At 41.3% G+C, this 18,401-nt stretch overlaps 1 protein-coding gene across 2 annotated transcripts in view; it reads left to right on the top strand.

Annotated features, from left to right (window-relative positions):
* The window catches only part of SLC1A7 (solute carrier family 1 member 7), a 59,738-nt gene that overhangs the window by 8,982 nt on the left and 32,355 nt on the right, over window positions 1-18,401 (top strand). For both annotated transcript variants that reach the window (XM_086462089.1, XM_086462087.1), the window contains exon 3: window positions 11,233-11,448. In XM_086462089.1, coding sequence (XP_086318215.1) covers window positions 11,233-11,448 — 216 coding nt within the window. The remainder of the gene's footprint in view (window positions 1-11,232; window positions 11,449-18,401) is intronic.

The raw sequence follows: 18,401 nt of genomic DNA, 5'->3' as shown, positions 1-18,401 counted from the left end.
CTCTTTCCACACATGTGAAGCTGCACATCCGTATTTAATAGATAATTTGTTTTCGTTTGCATCCTGACCTTTGAATTTAGGAAATACTTTTTTTTGTTTGGTTGTTTGGTGTTTTTTTTTTTAAATCAGAACAGCTAAAGTCAACAAGCTAGCCTGGATTCTCTCTGAGCTATACTACAGTGTCTCAGATCTCCTTTACCAGTCAGTGATCAAAGGTTGCTGGCCATCCCTTCCAGCATTTGTAGATGTGTCACAGTAGCCTCTCATATTGGGCTGTTTGGGAGGAAGAAGTGACGGAACATCTGTTGGACGTTGATCTTCACTGTGTGCTGTACAAAGTCCTGCCTTGTTTACATTAGTCCATAAAAACAGATTTCCTATTGCACACTAGGGAAATACAATGCATGATGTGAACTCCTGGCCAGAGTTTTGCTATATATGTCAGTTTATCATTAACAGTTACAAGTGCTAGATAAGAAGGAAAAGATCTCAACATTTTGGGTAAAAATTAAAACTCTTACTATTTTATAAAGCATTATTAAAAAAAAACAATCTCAAAAGTCTGCATGTGGTGATGTACTAGAAATGTAGGTTTGGTTTCTTTTGCAGATTTCAGTTTCTGTTCTAGCAGCCTAGCTGTAAAATTAAACACAATCACTGCAAACAGTGTATTGCTGACAGCGAGATCTCCTAACATATTGTTCATTGTTTGAAGATCAAGAGCCAGATTTTCCACCTTTGGGCTTCCACTGTGTTCAGTAAAATGGCTATATACTGAGGGTCTCTGAAAAGTGACATTGAGCCACTATTTGTGGCTGATAATCTAACCATACAGAAACTGCTACAACAGTCCTATTTTTAAAACAGCTACCACTGTTTGTATTTGAAGTTTTTTGAGCATAGACGCTATTTCATTTATATCAAGATATCTAAACTTAAAAAATCCTATTATTGTCGAAGGAGGTAAACCTTAGTAGCCCCATGGATCTTCAGGAGGATTCTAGACTTCTTGTCTCCTTTGAAAATCACATTGTAATACTATGAAACGTTTAATAATACATGGCATTTGGGATCATTCCACTGAGTGCAAGTGATCATGATAGTTGACTAGTTGTGTTCAGATCAGCAGAAGCCTGTTAGTACACCAGTAGTCTGCAGAACTATTGGAGCCTGAGTAAAATTCACAGAAAACCTAGCTGTCATACACAAAAATACATGGAAAGAGTGTTCATCTATACAAATGGGCCACCCTTCTACAAATGCAGACACATACCAGTTCTAGCTTAGTTCGGGGTGTAAGCATGCATTATTGCAGGATTTTATCTTCCTCTCTACTTTGACAAATGGTGTCATGCCACATAAGAGGTCCTGGCATCACTTAGAAGTGGGTGGATGGGACTGGAGGGTGGATGGGTGGCACCAGCTTCCAGCCAAGATGCCACTTGATTTTCTGTAGTATGTATAGAGGTACAGACCAAGAGATGAGCTAACTAGCTGTTTGCTCAGGTATGGGCAGGAGGCATTTTTTCCTGTGCAGTGTGGTATGACATCTGGAGATGAAAAAATGAAACTATAACATATTGCTGTAAGTAAGGGCAGACCGTGTAGGGTGAAGCAGAGACAGGGACTCTCACCAGTACCAGTGTCACTCTGGCATGTGGTAAGAGCAGCAGGCTTCTCTATTGCGGGCATGGCAGTGTCTTGCTCTGTAGGTATTCTGTCATGTCAGAAGAACAAAAGAATATCCTGGAAAGAAAAAGTCATTCTGATCCCTCTTTCTCACTGCTGAAATAGTTTTAACTACACTAGAGACTAAGAGCAAAATCAAGCATTAAACTACAGAAAGAGCCAGAGAAAGTTTCTTATCTCTTTCTCTCATTACTGTAGAATCTTATTTTCTTTGTTGCAAACTGTTCCTCCATAAATGGTACTTCCATGGAAGTGACTCAGCCTGTCATGAAAGCAGAGATAGCTGGGCACAGATGAGCAAAAGTCTAATGGTCCACTGCAATACAGAGATCACTCCAGGCATATCTTTCTAGACTGTAAATTGCTTGTCTTTAAATAAAGTGCCTTAATTTCTCTGTTTCCTTGTCTGTAAAATGGAGATACTGCCTTCCTGTATGATACTAGGTTATATTAGTAAAGCATTTTAAGATGATTAAATGGCTAGTGCTGCGGAAATGGAGATTATTACCATGTTGAAACTTGAAGGCACTGACCTTGACAAAAAGGTAAGCGACAGCCTGCCTACATGATCAAGCAGCATTAGTGAAGCCAGCACTTCACTTTCATGATGCTCAACTGTAATATAATCATCTCTAATGTAGCTGTTAGAGGAGCTTCCCAGCATCACTGGGAGAACTTGCTTAGGAAGGTCTTTTCTACAGCATGCAATTACAAAATGAGAATGCGAGGGAGGGTACAGGATGAATGAAAACAAACATGATTCTAGGAACAACTGTTGGTGGTTAATACTTGACCATTACTTCTTGACAGGATTAATGTCTTTCTAATCACACTGATCCCTTCTGATAACTTTATCCATAATCCATCTATTTCAAAGCAACATCCAGATGGCTTCTGGTGGAGAGGAAGACAAAATAAACATGCAGAATGGGGTCTTAACAGCAGCTTCTTGTATTTTCGCTTTCTGAGGATATAGGTTTTGATCTTCAGACAGGCCAAAAATTGTGCTTTTGTCAGAGAGCAACAGAAAAAAACAGAGAATTTCAGAGAAGACAGAAAGTTCTATTTTTATTTGTAAATAATTTGTGATGCTTATCAGTGACAGTCAGAACAAGTCTAGAGGTGCTCCTAAGGGTTTAGGTACTTGTTTGCATGGGACTAATTAGATTTCCAAGATATTGAGAGAATTCCCTTCCTCATTATGTCAAAATTGCTGTAATAGTTTTGAGGGTTTTATGCAGATTTCTCTCAAAGCAGACATGAAACTTACTACTGAATAGTTTCATTAGCTTGTACTATTACCAATATTTTAAGCAACCTAGTAACAGACTTTACAGTTTTAATGAGTCACATATAATAATAATTCCTGGAGCTGTTGAGGTCTTCCTCTTCCTTTCTAGTTTCCCCTTAAAAGCTTAATGTGGGTTTCACTACATCTTCCACTGATCCTGCCTTCACTCTTCACCTTTCTCCCTCAACAAGGACCCCATAAAGAAATAATTTATTGTAACCTTTCATAAATCACATGGAGGCTGTCCAAAAAAAGTAAACAAACTTTAATCAAGCCATCCTAGGTAAAATAATTTAGCTAGGTTTTTTTTCCCTAACAGTCAGCGGTTGAAACAATTGAAGTCTTAGTGAAATAATTGGCTTAAATATCTGTCCCACAAAAGTGCTATAAGTAAATAAACTTTTTTAAATTATTGCCCATATCCAGGTTTTGATCAAAATGCTGCTATTTGGTTTACTGGCTTTCTGACTTTCTTTCTCCAAGAAAAATGTGGCTGGATAGTTTACAGAAGAGACAAGATAGAGACAAGATAGATTTGGCTGCATCAGAACAACTTATTTCCCAGAAAAAAAAAGCAGAGTAGATTTAGAATTACCTAAGTCCCAGGAAAAAAGCCAGATATCTTTTACTTGTTAAAAATAGAAATACAATCCTTAGAAAGATGGTAAACTTGAAAATATTGTGGAGCATTAGGTTTGCATTGTGCAGAGATCTTCAGATTATCAAAACACAACTTTGGAGAGGCTTGAAAGCCACAGACATATAAGGACCATAGGACAGAAATTTACACAGATATACAGCAGATGCAACAATTTTGGGGGCTGTTCTTCAAATTTCATCCAAGATTTGTTACATAAACAAGATAGAATTAAAAAAAAATTAAGCAGACTATTCTAGTCAGAAGAAAGAAAAGCCACAGATAATCATTTTTGCGTGTAATTGGAATGATCAGTGCAGAAGATAAAGAAATCATGGGGCTACTTAGTTTATTATGGTGTCTGTTATTATATCCAGCACCAGATATTCCAAAGCAAGGTGCAGGAAACCTCTTAAATCATAGTAATTAGAGATTTCAATTAAATCTTGCACTAAAAGATTTATGTCATCCAAAACTCATTAACAAATATTTTGGAAGCCTTGACATAATGGTTTTTTTTTCTATAGAAACTAAGAAATAGTCCCTGACCGTGAAGTTACACTTTTGTGGATTTTTTTTTTTGCCAGACTGATTAAATGAATGAGTTGTACTGTAATTATTCATAAAAGCTGCAGATTGTTTGTCATTGTCTTATTCCTATTTTGTCCATTTGGCAATCATTAAAACATGTTATGAAAGCCACACATGAAACATAGGTGTGGAAGATACTTAGCTACATAGCAAGTAAAATGATTTCAATCTATGAATCAAATATCTGTCCTCTTGTTTCAAGCCTAATCAGATTCTGAGGCTTGACAAGAATTAAAGAAACACTGTTTTCCATTCCATCGTGTTTCATGAGAGTCTAGTAGCAGATGCTATGGGAACACCTTTGCTCAGTCTTAGAAGAAGCTTGGGAAACTGTTGGGGAAGTTTTTATGTAGCCAAGAGTGTCTGATGAAAATTTAAAGGGAAAACCTGAACATGATATGGTGATCTTAAGTTAAACCATATGGAAGCTTATTCCTCCTGACTTCCCTATTCCCTAGGAAATAAGAAAAGTACTTTTTCTTGTTATTCTTTGGCTACATTATGTGAATGTTAGAGCTCTAGAGATCAACAGTGAGGAACTCCTGTGATGTAATTGTGTATTACTTCATACAATAATTGTGATAATCACTATGTCTCTTAATATTTATGTCTTCTGTCTTGTTCCCTCTGACATCCAACATATGAAGTCAAATCAAAGATAGTTAATGAGTGATTACTGTTGTATACTAGTTACAGGCATTTCTTTCTGAAAAGTAATCTGAGCAATTGCTTAAAATTACATGACCAGGGTTACTCCACAGCCTTTGGAGAATGGCTTCCACTGGTCCCTTCTTAAAACTGAGCATTGTAGGCCATGAAAAACACAGGGCATTGTCTGAACACAGGGCTTTGTTCATGCTTCTGTCACACCACAGTTACCCCTCCATAGTTAATTACTTTTGAGGACTTTCTCATCACAGCATGAACTGAGCATGACTTTATCTGGTGACAGGATAATCTCATTACAGATGATGATCTTGTTAATGAATATCCCCAAGACAGAGCAATCTCATTATTAGCCCCCTCAGGATTTGTCACCTAAGAGCCAATGTATGATCAGATTCTAGCTGCACAACATCCTCCTAGATCCTAATGGCCCAACATCTTGAGGCTGAGGTAGCACCCCAAAGGCACATGAACCACCAGACATGTTTAATTAGGATTTTTGTCCCAAAGTACTTCCGGACATACTTCTCAGGTGAACAATCAAAATAGTTCAAGTGCTATGTGCAGGGTTTATCTCTCCGTTGTTCTGTAGAACAAACACGATGCAGTGGCATCAAGGACAACAGAAACACTGTGGTTTTATGACACTGATAGTGTTCAGGGCAGTACCAGGAAAAGAAGTGTACTGTCTGTCTCCTCGGTTGTGCCCTCACCAAGTAATCACTCTGCATGGTGTCCTACCTACAAGTTACAGATCTGCTGATCAACGGTCAGGCCTTTATACCACTGGTGCCTGTTTCCCTGCATAATGTATCTGTAAAGAACTCTGAAAATTATTACCATGAAAAACATCCAGCTAGTTAAAAATCAACCTGATTTTCATTTTTCCTTCTTTTTCTGGGAAGGTTAGGGCAGGGGCTGGAACAGTGATGAAGTCTAGTACAATATAGGTATTTCCTTTGGGCATCATCGAACTGTTGAACTGGCTCAACGGCCTGTGAAGCCTCAGCCTGCAAGAAGAGTTCAGTCCTAGAAATCTAATAGTAACACAGAGGTTGTTTTACAGAAAACTAACACATTAATTCGAGATAAATGTATTTAACTCAACTGTTTTACCAAAAAAATGTTTTAGAATGTTTATTCCTCCATATGGACTTATCCAAGGGAAATGCCGTGGAACTATCATTGCTGCTACTATTTTTTTAATATGAGTGCTGTGTGTGTAGAGATTGCTTTACAGACATGCAGAAAGTTGGAATTTTTATCAAATACAATGATAAAAGAGAGGGAAGAACAATGGTTACAAGAGTGAGAGTTATCAAGATGCTAATTTTCTAAATGATCCTTCTTACAGTGCAGCCAATGTTTCCCCTTGCTCCTATAGTGTTAACAAAACCCACGCTAGATGAGAGGTTGGCAGTGCAGAAAAGCAATACATTTTCTTAATTAATCTAGTGGATAGCAGGAACCTGAGCACTAAATCCCACCCATTTGATTTCATTAAATCTACTATAAAGGTTAAGCTGCACTTTAGCATTGGCTCTAGACAGCCTCACTCAGCAGAGTGAGGTCAAGGAGATCTCATTCAAGGAGGTGCAGCTTAGTAAATGATTATTTATGAGGAAAGGCCTAATAAACAGTTCTGTTTTGCTGAGAAAGTTAGATGGTGGGGCACATCAAATAGTAAATGGGGTATTTTATTTCACCTAGAGTTTTCCTGAGACGTATGCTTTGAAGAGTTTACAGAGAATTATTCAAAGCAAAATCTCAATTTGAAGCCCCAAGCAACACTGGTGTCGCTGGAAACTCAAATTTCAGCCTCAGGTCACTTGGAAACAGCATCAGGGTTTATGTCGGAGCAGCTTGGAGCAAGTCAGGGACTAAAGAGTGCCCTGCCTAACTTGGCTGTAAAAGAGGGTCAGTGGGAGCTAAAGCACTTGGTGGCGAGGTGTGTAGTTTGACAGAAGCAAGCTATACAAGCAAGAGGATGGACACTGGTCGTCCTCTGGCAGTGCTGGGCAGGGAGCTAAAGAGGAAAGAAAAGGCTGAAGTGACTGTAGCACTTTCTTTGCTCCCCACTGTGCAGCCACACCTGCCCATGAAGGAGTTTCCTCTACATACCATACACTGTCTCCGCTTTGAATGGAGGCACACTGAATCACACTCCGCTCCTCAATGTACCCCCTGGTAAAGCAAAAATATATTGTGCTTTGTATTGATTTAGAAAGAAAAAAAAATTCTTTTAGGAAAAAAAATATGACAAAATTGACCCTGTTTTTAATATCAAATTTGTGGTCCTGTCTCACACAGGAAGGGGTGAGAGGGTTGACCAGATTTCCTTCAGAGGTCCCTTCAAACCTGAATTATTTTATGATTCTGTAAAATTATGTGTAAAGTTTCATACCTAAGTTTTTATGACTGATTATTGCCATTGCTCCTGTGAACTGAGCCATCACATGTGTAGGTTATGTAAAACTGTCCCTAGAACTTCAGGGAACAGCTGATAAGATTCAGTCCCCATGTGTGCAACCTGAGCTTGCAAGGTCCTTCAAGTAACCAGGATCTTACATGGCAGTTGGGAAACATCCCTTTAGACACAGAGGCCACAGCTCTAGTGTTACCTCTAAAAACACTGATCATAGGTTCATTCAGGTTGGAAAAGACCTTTGAGATCATCAAGTCCAACCATCAATGCTGGTCTACCAAGTACACGCCTAAACCATATCTCCAAGCACCACGTCTAAACGACCTTTAAACACATTAAGGGATGGTGAATCAAACACCTCCCTGGGCAGCCTATTCCAATGCCTCACAATCCTTTCAGTGAAAAAATTTTTCCTAATGTCAAGCCTAAACCTACCGTGGTGCAGCTTGAGTCCGTTCCCTCTTGTTCCATCATTAATTACCTGTGAGAAGAGACCAGCACCGACGTCTCTACAGCATCCTCTCAGATAGTTGTAGAGAGCAATAAGGTCTCCCCTCAGCCTCCTTTTCTTAAGACTAAATAGCCCCAGTTCCCTCAGCTGCTCTTCTTAAGACTTATTCTCTAGGCCTTTCACCATCTTTGTTGCCCTTCTCTGCACTCTCTCCAGCACCTCAATGTCTTTCTTGTATTGAGGTGCCCAAAACCGCTCACAGTACTGGAGGTGTGGCCTCAGCAATGCCAAGTACAAGGGGACGATCACCTCCCTATTCCTGCTGGCCACACTATTCCTAATACAAACCAGGATGCCATTGGCTTTTTTGGCCACCTGGGCACACTGCTGATTCATATTCAGCTGCTTGTCAGTCAGCACCCCCAGGTCCTTTTCTGCCGGGCACTTTTCCAGCCACTCATCCCCAAGCCTGTAGCGTTGCTGGGGTTGTTGTGGACCAAGTGTAGGACCCGGCACTTCACCTTGTTGAAGCTCATACAGTTGGCCTCAGTCCATTGACCCAGCCTGTCCAAGTCCCTCTGTAGAGCCTCCCTACCCTCAAGCAGATCAACACTCCCACCTAACTTGGTGTCGTCTGCAAACTTACTGAGGGTGCTAACCCTTCGTCAGGATCATTGATAAATATGTTAAACAGAAGTGGCCCTAGTACTGACCTCTGTGGAACACCACTTGTGACCAGCCGCCAGCTGGATTTAACTCCATTGATCACCACTCTCCGGGCACAGCCGTCCAGCTAGTGTTTTACCCAGCAGAGCGTATGCTCATCCAAGCCATGAGCAGCCAGTTTCTTCACAAGAATTCTGTGGAAAACAGTATGGAAGGCTTTATGGAGGTCAAGGTAAACAATATCCACAGCATTTCCTTCATCCATCAGGCAGGTCATCTTGTCATAGAAGGAGATCAGGTTCATTAAGCAGGACCTGCCTTTCATAAACCCATGCTGACTGGGCCTGATCACCTGATTGTTCTGTAAATGACTTGCAATGGCACTTAAGATGATCTGCTCCATGACCTTCCCTGTGACCGAGGTCAGACTGACAGGTCTGTAGTTTCCCAGATCCTCCTTTTGGCCTTTCTTGTAGATGGGTGTCACATTTGCTATTCTCCAGTCTACTGGGACCTCCCCAGTTAGCCAGGACTTCTGGTAAATGATGGAAAGAGGCTTGATGAGCACATCCGCCAGCTCTTTCAGTACTCTTGGATGTAGCCCATCTGGCCCCATAGACTTGTGTGCATCTAAGTGGTGTAGTAGGTCACTGACCACTTCCTTTTTAATTGTGAAGGCCACGTTCTGCCCCATCTCCCTGTCTTCCAGCTGAAGGGGCTGGGTGTCTTGGGAACAACTAGTTCTACTACTGAAGACTGAGACAAGGCATTGAGCACCTCAGCCTTTTCCTCATCCTTTGTCATTGTGTTTCCCCCTCTATCTGGTAAAGGAGGAAGATTCTCTCTAGCCCTCCTTTTGTTGTTAATGTATTTATAGAAACATTTTGTATTGTCCTTAACAGTTGTAGCTAGTTTAAGTTCTAATTGGGCTTTGGCTCTCCTAATTTTCTCACTGCATAGCCTCATTACTTCTTTACAGTCTTCATGACAGACCTGCTTCCTGTTCCAAAGGTCATAAATTCTTCTTTTGCTCCTGAGGCCATGACAAAAGTCCCTGTTCAGCCAGGCCGGTCTTCTTCCCCGCCGACTCATTTTTCGGCACACAGGGACAGCCTGCTCCTGCGCCTTTAAGACTTCCTTCTTGAAGTGTGTCCAGCCTTCCTGGACACCTTTACCCTTCAGGGCTGCCTCCCAAGGGACTTTGACAGTCAGTCTCCTGAACAGGCCAAAATCTGCCCTCTGGAATTCCAAGATGGCAGTTTTACTGACCTCCCTCCTTACTTCCCCAAGGATGGAAAACTCTATCATTTTATGATTGCTAATGCCCTAGACAGCCTGCAATCTTTACTTCCCCCACAAGATCTTCTCTGTTCACAAGGAGCAGGTCCAGGAGGGCACCTTCCCTGGTTGGCTCCCTTACCAGTTGTGTCAGGAAGTTACCTTCCACACACTCCAGGAACCTCTGGGACTGTTCTCTCTCTGCTGTATTGTATTACAAGCAGATATCTGGAAAATTGAAGTCCCCATGAGAACAAGGGGTAGCGATCATGAAACTTCTCCCAATTGCTTATAAAATTTTCCATCCACCTCTTCATCCTAGTTGAGTGGTCTGTAACAGATTCCCACCACAATATCAGCCTTGTTTGCCTTTTCGTCTGATTCTTACCCATAGTGACTCAACCCTATCATCACTGTCATTAATTTGTGTGCATTCATATGTCTCCCTAATATAGAGGGCCACCCCGCCACCTCTTCTTCCTCACCTATCCCTTCTGAAAAGTTGGTAGCCATTGATTGCAGTGCTCCAATTGTGGGAGTCATCCCACCAGGTTTCCGTGATGGCAGCTATATCATCTTTTTCTTGCTGCAGAATGGTCCCCAACTCCTCCTGTTTATTGCCCATGCTGCGTGCATTAGTATAGATGCACTTCAGCTGAGCTTATGATCCTGAAACCCTTTTGGGAGGAGAAGCCCTAATTCCTACCTGACCGTTCTCAGCCACTTACACGGTTGCTAATTTATCAACAAGCCTAGTGATTTTGCTTCTGCATGGATCACTATCTCCTACCTCAACTGAGATGTCAGACTGAAAGAACACATCAGTGCACCGACCCACGAGCACCGACATGCCACATCCGGGCTCCTCTCTGACAAGCCTGGTTTCATCCCCATCCCCCTTGGAAGCTAGTTTAAAGCTCTTCCTATAAGCCCTGCTAATTCTTGTCCCAGGATCCTTTTACCCCTTCGAGACAAGTTAACCCCATCTGTTGCTAGCAGGCCAGGTGTCTTATAGACTAAGCCATGGTCAAAGAACCCAAAGTTCTGCCAGTGACACCAGGCTTGAAGCCAAGAATACATCTGATCGATCTTCCTGTCAAAACCCTCATCACTCACTGCAATTGGTAGGATAGAGGAGAACACTACTTGCGCTCCCGACTCCCTAACCAGCTGACCCAGGGCCCTGAAGTCTCTCTTCATTGTCTGTGGACTTCTTGATTTAAGTTCATCACTACCTGCTTGAAAAATTAATAACAGGTAGTAATTCGAGGGATGAACCAGGGTAGGAAGTTTTCTTTTTATTTCCTTGACCCTGGCCCCAGGGAGGCAACAGGCTTCCCTAAGAAGTGGGTCCGGTCTGCAAATAGGGCCTTCCATTCACTTCAAATGTGAGTCCCCTATGACAAGTACGTGCCTTTTATTCTTTACTGTGGCAATCCTATGAGAAGCAGGCAAACTGGAATGATTAGGAAATTAGTTTTTCAGCTGCATTAATGTTCTGCAAAAGATACCATATATGTTGTGTTTTCTTTCCACAGCTTAATGTCTGGACTTGCAGCCCTGGATGCCAAGACTTCCAGTCGATTAGGTATCATAACTGTCACTTACTACCTGTGGACAACATTTGTGGCCGTGATTGTGGGAATAATTATGGTCTCCATTATCCACCCTGGTGGAGCAGCTCAGAAGGAGAGCACTGAAGAAGGCGGAAAGCCCATCATGAGCTCTGCAGATGCACTGCTTGACTTAATCCGGTAACTACATTAATTATTTCTGCTTTCTGAAGGTAACATTTTGTGCATAACTGCATGAGGAACTGTGGCCTGAGGATAAGTTCTGAATCTAGGCATGAACATGGGATGAACATTTTGTTTAAATCGAGAAAAAGTAAATTTCAGAAGATGGCTTTCAAGTTACCAGACGTTTATACTGGCTGTTTCTAGTAAAATTTAAATGAATGGCCACCAAGTATATCAGAAGTACTAACAACATTGGAGTAGGTTTTTTTTACCCCTACAGAATCACATGCAGCCTGTGGACCTCACCATCAAATCTGTTATTAAGGTCAAGAGAGTATTAAAATGTAACGTTAATTTTAAATAAGGGCAGACAGTTGTAATATGCAAAACCTTAAATATAAGGGCTGAAATCCACATTTTTCAGGAAAGAATTCTTAAAAGTGGTGTTACAACTGTTCATAGCAACTCTTGGATAAAGGGCACTATTAGAAAGACCACTGTTGTGATCTTCTTATTGCTTATTTTTTTTCATATTATTTGTTCTGCTTTGGGTTTTTCTTGTTTGTTTTACTTTGTTTGGCAGAAGGGAGAGTTGTTCTTTTAGACTGGCGTTAGAGCACTGATGGTGTTTTGATAGCTTTGCCTGAATATCCCTTGTTGTCTCAAAGTTTCAGGTGCTAATGGGATTAGTTTCCTGACAGAACATGGTATGTGCCTCAGATTTGTTTTGCTCATGCAGAAAGACCAGGTTTTGCCTTTGGTTGGTAGTTCCTCAAGTTAGTGATCTCATACTATATTGGACACGGGCTTTTGGACCACGTGTGTATCTCAACCACAAAGAGTTCTCTTTGGAGCTTGACTTATTAAAATTAAAAATGTTGCACAGTTTGTCTTTCAAAAAGCCAAATGCCTCACCCTGACAGGGTGTCAGCACACAAAGTACTTTAATTAGAGTTACTGGCACCTCAAATCAGAAGGAACTGGGATGAAAAGCTCATAAAAATCTTTCTTTCTCCTCCAAGTTTCACTTAGCCAGGCCATCTGAAACCCGCATGTTTCTCTATTGTTTCAATGTCTTACTGAGACTGGGCCAGATTACATATTAGTTATGGAGCAGCAGCTGAGAGCACACTGTTTTGTAGCTTTCCACAAACCCACCATCTTCATCTGCAATGGGAAGATGCCTGCTTCTGGCATCTCTGTCTCCTCAGTGACTTTGCCGTGATATATGCGCGGTGGAATTCACATGTGTGTGTTTGTGTTTGTGACATAACGTTAAGTCACATTATTCTGCTGCATAACAGACTGTAATTCCTACACCAAGAGGAAGGAACTGAGTAAGTTACTGGAACTTTGAATCCCTTAGTACTACAGGGTAGCATAAGAAGTAAAAGTGAACTTAAGAAAACTGTAATCTTAATGATTACCTTCATAGTGGCAATGTCTGGAAACCCTTTCTGGCATGCTGAGCTGACTCTAAGGCAGTGGTCTTAGTCAAGTAAAGGCATAGTGAGACATATGGTGCAATGTTACGTCCAAGCTGACCTTACAGCTGTCTCTGGAAAGGGTCTCTCTCACCATAGGTTTCCATCCCCTTACTCACCCCAGCCCAGTTGCTCTTTGAGACCCCAAGTAAGCTAGGTCATGGAGATGAGTCAAACGAAATGTAATTTGGGCATGCAAAATCTAAATTCAGTTCTATGGTATTATTTCTGCATAAAACAGCCGAATGCCTGTATGACTGGAACCTGAGATCTGAGTTACAATCTTAGCTCTGTCTGGCTAGTCCCTGTACACCACAGGTTTAGCGGTGAGGTTTGAGAACACTTTATTCTGCTGAGCCTCATTGTAGGTAAAATACTATGTCTTGATCTAAACATTTGCCAATATAATCTATAATTTCACTTCCTACAGACATTTACTTGATCAAATTATAGTAGTTTGCATGCATATTTCAAGTATTCATTTTCTAACCAGGCACGTGTGAAACCTTAAAGTCTTCACTGGTTTGGGCAGGTGTCAACAATGACAGGCCAACAAGACACTCTCATTACTGAAGCTTAAAAAGAAAGAATAAAGCTCGCTCTCCTTTTGCTGTGCTAAGCAGCAGTCACAGCTGTGATGGTTTTTATTCCTCCACTGCAGAAATAACCACATTTACTAAATAAATAAGTAAGAATAACACAACTGTGGGGAATGGGCTTTCAGCCTAGCCAAACATTATGGGTGAAATCCTGGCTCTGCTGAAGTCAGTCGCAAAACTCCTAAATATCTATGCGGAAGTCTGGATTAAATGTAATGATGTATCTGCTGGTTTGAGATAGAAAAGCTGATCCTTTAGCTCAATGATAAATCACTTCCATTCACAGCTGGAGACCATCTTTTTCAGCCCAGATTGGCTTATCTCCTCAATTCATTAATTTCCTCTCAATTTATCAATTGCATATGTGCACAGAAGTTTACACAGGAAACATCTGGTATTCTGCAAATGAGGAATGTTAAATGTACAAGTGGAGCGATGATATATATGACATAATTGTGGGGTTTATTTTAAAAGTATGTATCTTGGCATGTTGATACATGTATTCACCTGCACTGATTTCAGATTTGAAGCTGCTTTGAAATGATTAAATACATTATTATTTCTTATGATGTTATATATGACATTGTGGAGTCTGGAATTCTTGACAGGGAGGATGTTGCTAGAAAGTGAATTTCTTGAATTTTTGGATGAAGGTTTTGCTTTTAGAAGTGGTTTTAATCAGAAATTAAAGAATGTACTGACTTAGCAATAAATGAAGCCAAAAACTGCCACAGAGCCTCATGTCTTCCTAAACACCTGCAAATTAATCACTAATCACATTATTATTCTGCATTATTTTGCATATGGTGCTTCCCCTGTGTATTTGTCTGTTATGTAAAAAAAAACAGCAATAGAATTGCCGGTGTGTATGTCTTGATTAGGACATAACGGTGACACTGTACTGTGTAATTCTGAAATGGCTCTAAAGCTCACATCAATCAGGAAATACATAATCTCAACAACATGCTGAATTTTATGCCTCAAAAATTGTATCCACAAGTCAACCATTTTTTGCCATGCTAAACAGCAGTACTTGAAAGATTTCCTTTCTAAAGCGAACCCCGAGAGATTTGGGACAAGATCTGTGGATGTGAACCTGCTCCTATGATTTCCTTCTAGATTCAGTCTGGACAAAGAGGCCACTGAATGCAGCATAATAGAAGTGTTTTCACTTCTTTTACCTAAAATCTTTAGTGCTGCTTTGGCCTTAGATGTCTGAGTTTTCGCTTTAATCTGATCCAACTTTAAACCAAATAAATCTTCTAGGTAGTTCACCTTTGTACCTGTGCAGGAATCTCCCTTTGCATAACTTTCACCTCTCTGTCGGCAGTGTGCCAGGATCTGCACTAAGGACAAGTAATTCAGAAGGCAGCTGTGATTCTGAAGCTGCACCAGAGATGCTGTTCTGATGATGCTTCTCTGTTTAGCTGCCTCTTTATTGCTACATTGAGACAGATGTACAAATCTGCTTTAATTATATTCAACATTTCGGGTGCAAGCACTGTAAGTCTCAAGGTGTATTTTCTTCCATATTTAAAACTACAGATCCTCAGGGTGAGGATCATCTTGTTCTCTTTAACGCACTCGGTGCTTTGTGAAATTCAGTGGATTTATTCTCATTATATTCAATACTTCTGTGAGGCAGGCAAGGACCATTTTCCTTCCTTACAGATAGAGAACCAAGACGTATGGAAAAGATATTACTTCAGTGAGGATTGTTTGGAAAAATCTGTGGTGCCAGAGGAAATATTCCCAGCCTGTATGAGACCTAGTAGGGGTCTTGTTCCAGGAATGTGGCTTTTGGGGCATCTCAATAGAAGTAATAGCAATGAATCAACACACATCTTTACCTTATTTTTCCTGTGTGAATTATTGAAATTAACTCTGCACTATGTCCCCAAAAATAAAAGTGAACTTTTAATAGCCTTTTGTGAGCTAAGAAATTAAGAAAGGCAAGATATCAATGTTTTAAAATAATTCAGACTTTGAGTGTTTTATTCAAAAGGGCAAAAAGGGACCTACTTACAGGAATAGTGTTCAATTCAAAATATTATGTTTGTTTCATTCTGCAACATATATTCACCGGACAAGCAGAATAGAAAATGCCTGTAATGTGGGGACGAACTTTTGTAAAACAAGGTGTATGACTTAGGACCATACTGTTTACATTAGCAGTTAATATTTCCATCACATTCTGTTGCTGTTATCAAAATACTTTTGATTTAGAAGGGTAAATCCTGCTGCAACTTAAATCATGCTACTTGCATTTGTCACCAAGGAAAAAAAAATTTGGCTGATGAGATAAAAACAAACAAGCAAACACCATAAACATTCACATGGGGAAACAAATCCTAGCCAAACTGGGGATTCACCCTCCTGTGTTATACAAGGCTGACTGTTTGTGCAAGCCTGGGCACTAGCAAATGCAGGGTTCACACAGAATTATAGTTTTTCTCAAGTCTAACCAAACAACATGACATCACAAGCTTATTCAGTTCAAAAGCTTGAAATAAAACAATTCAATGAATACAGTCAGGATCAAATCCTGTCTTAACCCATAACACGCAGATTTGTACATTTCTGAAGTTTACTGGAAGGATAAGTTAGAGCATTTTACCACTGAATATTCAGGATTGCATCCAATTTAATAACAGGTACCAGGAAACTCAATCTGGCTTAACCAAGAGAGGAGGAGTTTTTTTATACCATTAATAGTTAGAAGAGGATATAAATACTGTAGAGGATTTATGTTTTTGTGAGAATCCTGAGCACTCTTCAAAATAATTTCCTTTCCCTCTTTTCAAGCTAAGGGCTATATTCTAGTTTATAGAAATTGTGTTTCTTGAAAATAGGGCAGGAGAAATCAAGTATCTGCTGTAGTTTGGAAAAAGTCGAGGCTGTGCAGAACCAGAAATCTCTCTTTAAAAAGTTTACAGCTGAAGACTGAATTGTATATACATGCAATAAGATATTTAAGAGTATATTAAATGATCCAGGGTTTAAACTGTGAAAGAATTTTTTTTAATAACTTTGCCCTACGTTCATGTATCTTTTGCCAAAAGCCATTGTGTACTATGATAGAAATATTTACCTGTCCCCTACGCCAAACTACCATTTTTTACTAATTTCAGATTGCCAGTTTTCTTTTATCTCACAAAACCAGGCTGGTGCCAGTGCTGTTCTGCACTCTGTGTGACCAAATGTTCGCTTTTGGTTAATTTTTAAGCAGTTCAAGCTGCACAGGAGGCCGAACCTCAAGTATTTACAAAAGACTCTGAAGCCCCTAAATGTGTGGTTCCTCTTTGGCACCAACATGGAAAAAAGATAATTGCATGATGAAAACAATGCTAGGGAGATGGACTATGCAGCAGTTTCTGCTCTCTGGTCAGGACACCTTAGTCACAGAGGTGGAGGTGCATGGGGGCCAGGAGTTAAAACTGCATTAGGAAAGCTTCAACCCTAAAGGGGAATAAATCATCCATCCTCCTGACAATTGGCCTGGACATCTTCCGATGTAAATGTACACTTTTTAATGAAATAACTTTGCCTTGCTGGAAATGCGTTGGGCCTGTCATGTTACCTTTGATATGATTCAGCCTTTTCAAGATTCCTAAAGATGTGATGTACTTGTCCTTCCACTCCAGAGACTGATTTTCTCAGAAAGCCGTAGCCCTGTTAGGGCTGTGTCAGGACCTTTTCTTTCAGAAGAAGCAGGGTAAGGAGGTTCACCCTCCAGAACCCTTACTGGAACTGAAAGGTCATGCAACACTGTCACTCTCAGGACAGATAGAAAGTCCATATACTTGTGTGGTGGGTTGACCCTGGCCAAAATGCCAGGTGCCCACCAAAGCCATTCTATCACTCCCCCTCCTTAACTGGACAGGAGAGAGGAGAGGAAAAAAAATAACAACAGGCTTGTGGGGTTGAGATAAGGACACGGAGATCACTCAGCATTTACCGTCACAGGCAAAACAGACTCCATTAAAGGAAAAATGTAATTTATTGCCAATTAACTCAGAGAGGAGTAATGAGAAATAAAACCAAATCTTAAAACACCTTCCCCCCACCCCTCCCTCCTTTCCCGGGCATAACTTTGATCCCGATTTTCCTCGCTCCTCCCCCTGAGCCGCACAGGGAGGAAAACAGGGAATGGGGGTTGGGGTCAGTTCATCACTCTGTTGTTTTCTGCCACTTCTTCCTCCTCAGGGGGAGGATTCCTCACACGTTTCCCCTGCTCCAATGTGGGGTCCCCCTCATGGGAGAAAGTCCTCCATGACTTCTCCAGCGTGAGTCTTCCCACGGGTTCAGTCCTTCATGAACTGCTCCAGCGTGGGTCTCCTTCATGGTGTGCAGTCCTTCAGGAACCAACTGCTCCAATGTGAGCCCCCCTCACAGGGTCTCCGGCAGCAAACCTGCTCCAGCGTGGGCTTCTCGCTCTCCACAGGCCACAGGTCCTGCCAGGAGCCTGCTCCGGTGCAGGCTTCCCATGGGGTCACAGCTTCCTTCAGGTATCCACCTACTCCGGCGTGGAGGCCCTCCACGGGATGTAGGCAGTCATCTGCTCCACCGCCAATGGGCTGCAGGGGGACAGCCTGCCTCACCATGGTCTTCACCACAGGCTGCAGGGGAATCGCTGCTCCAGTGCCTGGAGCATCTCCTCCCCCTCCTTCTGCACTGACCTTGGTGTCTGCAGGATGTTTCTCTCACATGTTCTCACTCCTCTCACTCACTGCAATTACTGCTGCGAAACAACTTTTTTCACTCTCTTAAATACGTTATCACAGAGGCGAAAAACGCTGTCGCTGATTGGCTCGGCCTTGGCCAGCGGCGGGTCCGTCTTAAAGCCGGCTGGCATTGGCTACATCTGACATACGGGAAACTTCTA

Source organism: Leptosomus discolor, chromosome 3, assembly GCF_034619465.1.
Source record: "Leptosomus discolor isolate bLepDis1 chromosome 3, bLepDis1.hap2, whole genome shotgun sequence".
NCBI classification, from domain to species: domain Eukaryota; kingdom Metazoa; phylum Chordata; class Aves; order Leptosomiformes; family Leptosomidae; genus Leptosomus; species Leptosomus discolor.
Note: the sequence above shows the minus strand (reverse complement) of the source record. Positions and strands in the feature narration are given on the sequence as shown.